This window comes from Oreochromis aureus, linkage group 3 (assembly GCF_013358895.1).
Source record: "Oreochromis aureus strain Israel breed Guangdong linkage group 3, ZZ_aureus, whole genome shotgun sequence".
Lineage (NCBI taxonomy): Eukaryota > Metazoa > Chordata > Actinopteri > Cichliformes > Cichlidae > Oreochromis > Oreochromis aureus.
The window spans coordinates 120,096,482-120,099,612 of NC_052944.1; the positions used below are offsets into that span (position 1 = coordinate 120,096,482).

General features: G+C 37.8%; 1 protein-coding gene across 1 annotated transcript; it reads left to right on the plus strand.

Moving 5' to 3' along the window:
• The first annotated feature begins 1,086 nt into the window (after window positions 1–1,086).
• LOC116333147 lies at window positions 1,087–2,630 on the plus strand. Its single transcript, XM_031756309.2, has one exon. It carries the CDS (start codon window positions 1,119–1,121, stop codon window positions 2,298–2,300), a length of 1,182 nt encoding a protein of 393 aa, XP_031612169.2. The 5' UTR covers window positions 1,087–1,118; the 3' UTR covers window positions 2,301–2,630.
• The last annotated feature ends 501 nt before the right edge of the window (window positions 2,631–3,131 follow it).

The following is a 3,131-nucleotide window of genomic DNA, read 5'->3' on the forward strand; positions in this document are numbered from 1 at the left end:
TTTGATTTATTTGTTATCGCTTTGTTTATGTGAAGGTCAACCATATTTTCTGTTTTCATATTTTATTCAGTTTTGTTATTGAAGCTTCCCTGTGATTTACCTGTTCATTTTATATTCCTTCTGACACGAATAACATGGAGTATTACTATTATTAAACTTAGTAACATGTCTTGCTTCATCTGGTTTCTGTATTCTGTATTTGTCTCCACATACATGGTTGTGTCTGCAGATTTTATTTCATTTATAATGTCACAGTATTTGTAAAAAAATAAAGTCTGAGCTGTACAGCAGCTGCATTACAGACATCAGTACTCATAAAGACTTCTGCACTCACTCTGCCCTCTGATTGAAATTCTGCTTTTTCTCCAGGACGAGTCACATCTCACTGAAAGACATCATCTTAAACAGTTTTCGCATCAGCTCAGGACCTCCTGTTGTCTGATAGGTTTGTAGCTTAAACCTATTCGCTGGAACGTTGAAGGCAATGTGGTTACACAGCAAGCAAGACACGAAGTAGGCAAAGTCCTTTGGGTTACTCATGCATGAGGGAGGCCTGCCTGGAGCCAAGTGTCGTTCCACCTACTTGACCTCCATCAGACTCTCAGCCAGGTTCCCCATAGCACTCCTTTTATTGTGGTTACTTGAATATGCATAGGGTCATTAACATATAACGGTACACATGTGAACAAGGAATACCCTGCCTGTGGTTTTGTAAGTGCGTGTGTGTGTGTGTGTGTGTGTGTGTGTGTGTGTGTGTGTGTGTGTTGCTGACCAAAAGGGTCATAAAGCAGGAACAACATCCTAGGTCATAAAGAGGGTAACCTCCCCACACCCAATCTATGGTTCACCCTAGATAACACAGTGAAGCCATACAAAGGGCAGGAAGTTTTACCACATCAAAAGAAGCAGATCTTCCAGATAGGATGTATCTGCAATAAAACACTATAGCCCCTCACCCAGAACCTCGAGAATCTGGGGAGGGGAGAACAAAAGAATTCCTTTCAACACACAGTTAAAGTACAAATGGTAAGAATAAAAATGACAAACATTTAACAATTCACTCTAACATTGTCTACCAGCTGAGACCAAAAAAACAGAAGATTGGATCTCTGACCAGAATGACTGTTGGAGAAAAAAGTTCATACAGGCCAAATAAAACCATCTTACTTATTGGAGAAACAGGAGCAGGAAAATCTTCTCTGATCAACGCTCTGGTCAACTACACCATGGGAGTGAAGTGGGAGGATGAAGTCTGGTTTAACATTGTAGAGGAGACTTGGAGATATCAGACAGAAAGTCAGACATCAGATGTGATCATGTACGAGATCTTTGGCTTTGAAGATAAAACTCTGCCCTACTCTCTGACCATCATCAATATTCCTGGATATGGAGACACCAGAGGGACTGAACATGATGACATCATCAGTCAGAGATTATTAGACTTGTTTCGATCAGAGGATGGAGTTCGTGAAATTAGTGCAGTGGGTTTGGTGATGAAGGCGACTGATTGTCGACTGAGTGACCAACTGCTGTATATCTTAGATTCAGTGATGTCTCTGTTTGGAAAGGACATGGAGAAAAACATCCTAGCTCTGATGACACACTCAAATGGAAGAACACCTAAAAACTCTCTTCAAGTTCTAGAAGATGCAAACATTAAATGTGCCAAAAATGAGAAGAATCACCCTGTTCACTTCCTGTTTGATAACCAACAGCATGAAGATCGAACAGAAGAAAGTGAGTATTTAAAACATTCATGGGAACTTACACAGAAAAACATTAATCAGTTGTCAGACTTCATGAGAAATTGTAGTTCTAAAAACTTGAAGAACACAGTCGAAGTGTTAAATGAAAGAATCGGACTGAAAGCCTGCATCAAAAACCTGCAAGAGAGAATCAAGTATATTCAGCTGAAACAGACAGAAATCAGACAGATGCAAGAAGCTCTGAAGAAACAAACAAATTACAGAAATAAAACTGAAAGTGAGAAAATTTTGAGTCTTTTGGAAAATCTTGAAAAGGAAATGAAACAGCTGACAGCAGAGAATTCCCAGTTCCTGGACGAGTCCTACCAACATGTTGTCAGACTGGAGCAGATCGCTCTGAAAGCTGATTCAGCATCCACTATTGTCCACTTGGACTTCCTGATTGAGAAGATGAAGGAGAAAGGAGACACAGATAAGGTCCAGAAACTGGAGGAGATGCGAAGGAGAGTGGATGAAAAAAACAGAGCAGCATATTGGTACAAGCATGTACTGTACAAGTATAAGTACTGTACAGTACAAGCTCAAACATCATGAGCTATCAAAAACATTGGGAGATCCTCGGCCTGGTATAAGTGAAACATGTATAGAAGCATCAGGCAGCTGTGTAGATGGCTTTTTTACCGATACAGCTCTATGCTACATGTTCAGATGTACACCATGTTTTTTTGTTTAGCTGACAGATGGCTTATTACTATTTAAAAAAACCTATTAGAAATTAATTACTTATTGATTATTGATCAGCACTGACATCTCTACTTAGAGAGCAGGTAGTTTGTTTAGCAGTTTTTTGGTCTTAAGGAGAAGTTACTGTGGCTCAGTGTTTGTTTTATGCATCTGACATCAAATCTGTACCAAATACAACATGTGCTTCCACATGCTTTGGTGATGCCTGGAGAAAAAAGTCGATTACTTCCAAATTTATTTTCGTCTCAATAAAAACATTTTTATTTAAAAATCCCCCAAATATGTGAGAAATGTCATTGAATTCACAGAATTTAAACATAGAAAAATATAAAAACATGAAAATGATTAATCAGTGAAAGATGATGACCTTTCCTTCAAAGGTCTCATGTACAGAGCTTTTAATCATGTGGTAATATTATTTTGTATTTTTATGGCGGCTGATAGATAATTTAATGCAAGGAATTGATTTGTGATGCGGACATAAGGTCCTCCTTCTAAGACGGGAACATCATGTATGTTTTCATATTTTATCCAGTTATTAAAAAAATATAAATTCTTATTTATAGAAAATACTTTGAGTTATTGATTTTTCTTTATTAATATACATGCATTTCACACAGATATTTGTACTTATGTAACAGCACATGACAAATATTACTACATAAAGTCCACAGTAAGTTA

Coding starts and splice junctions, on each gene's coding strand:
- LOC116333147 (XM_031756309.2), top strand. CDS start 1,119: ATGACTGTTGGAGAAAAAAGTTCATACAGGCCAAATAAAACCATCTTA.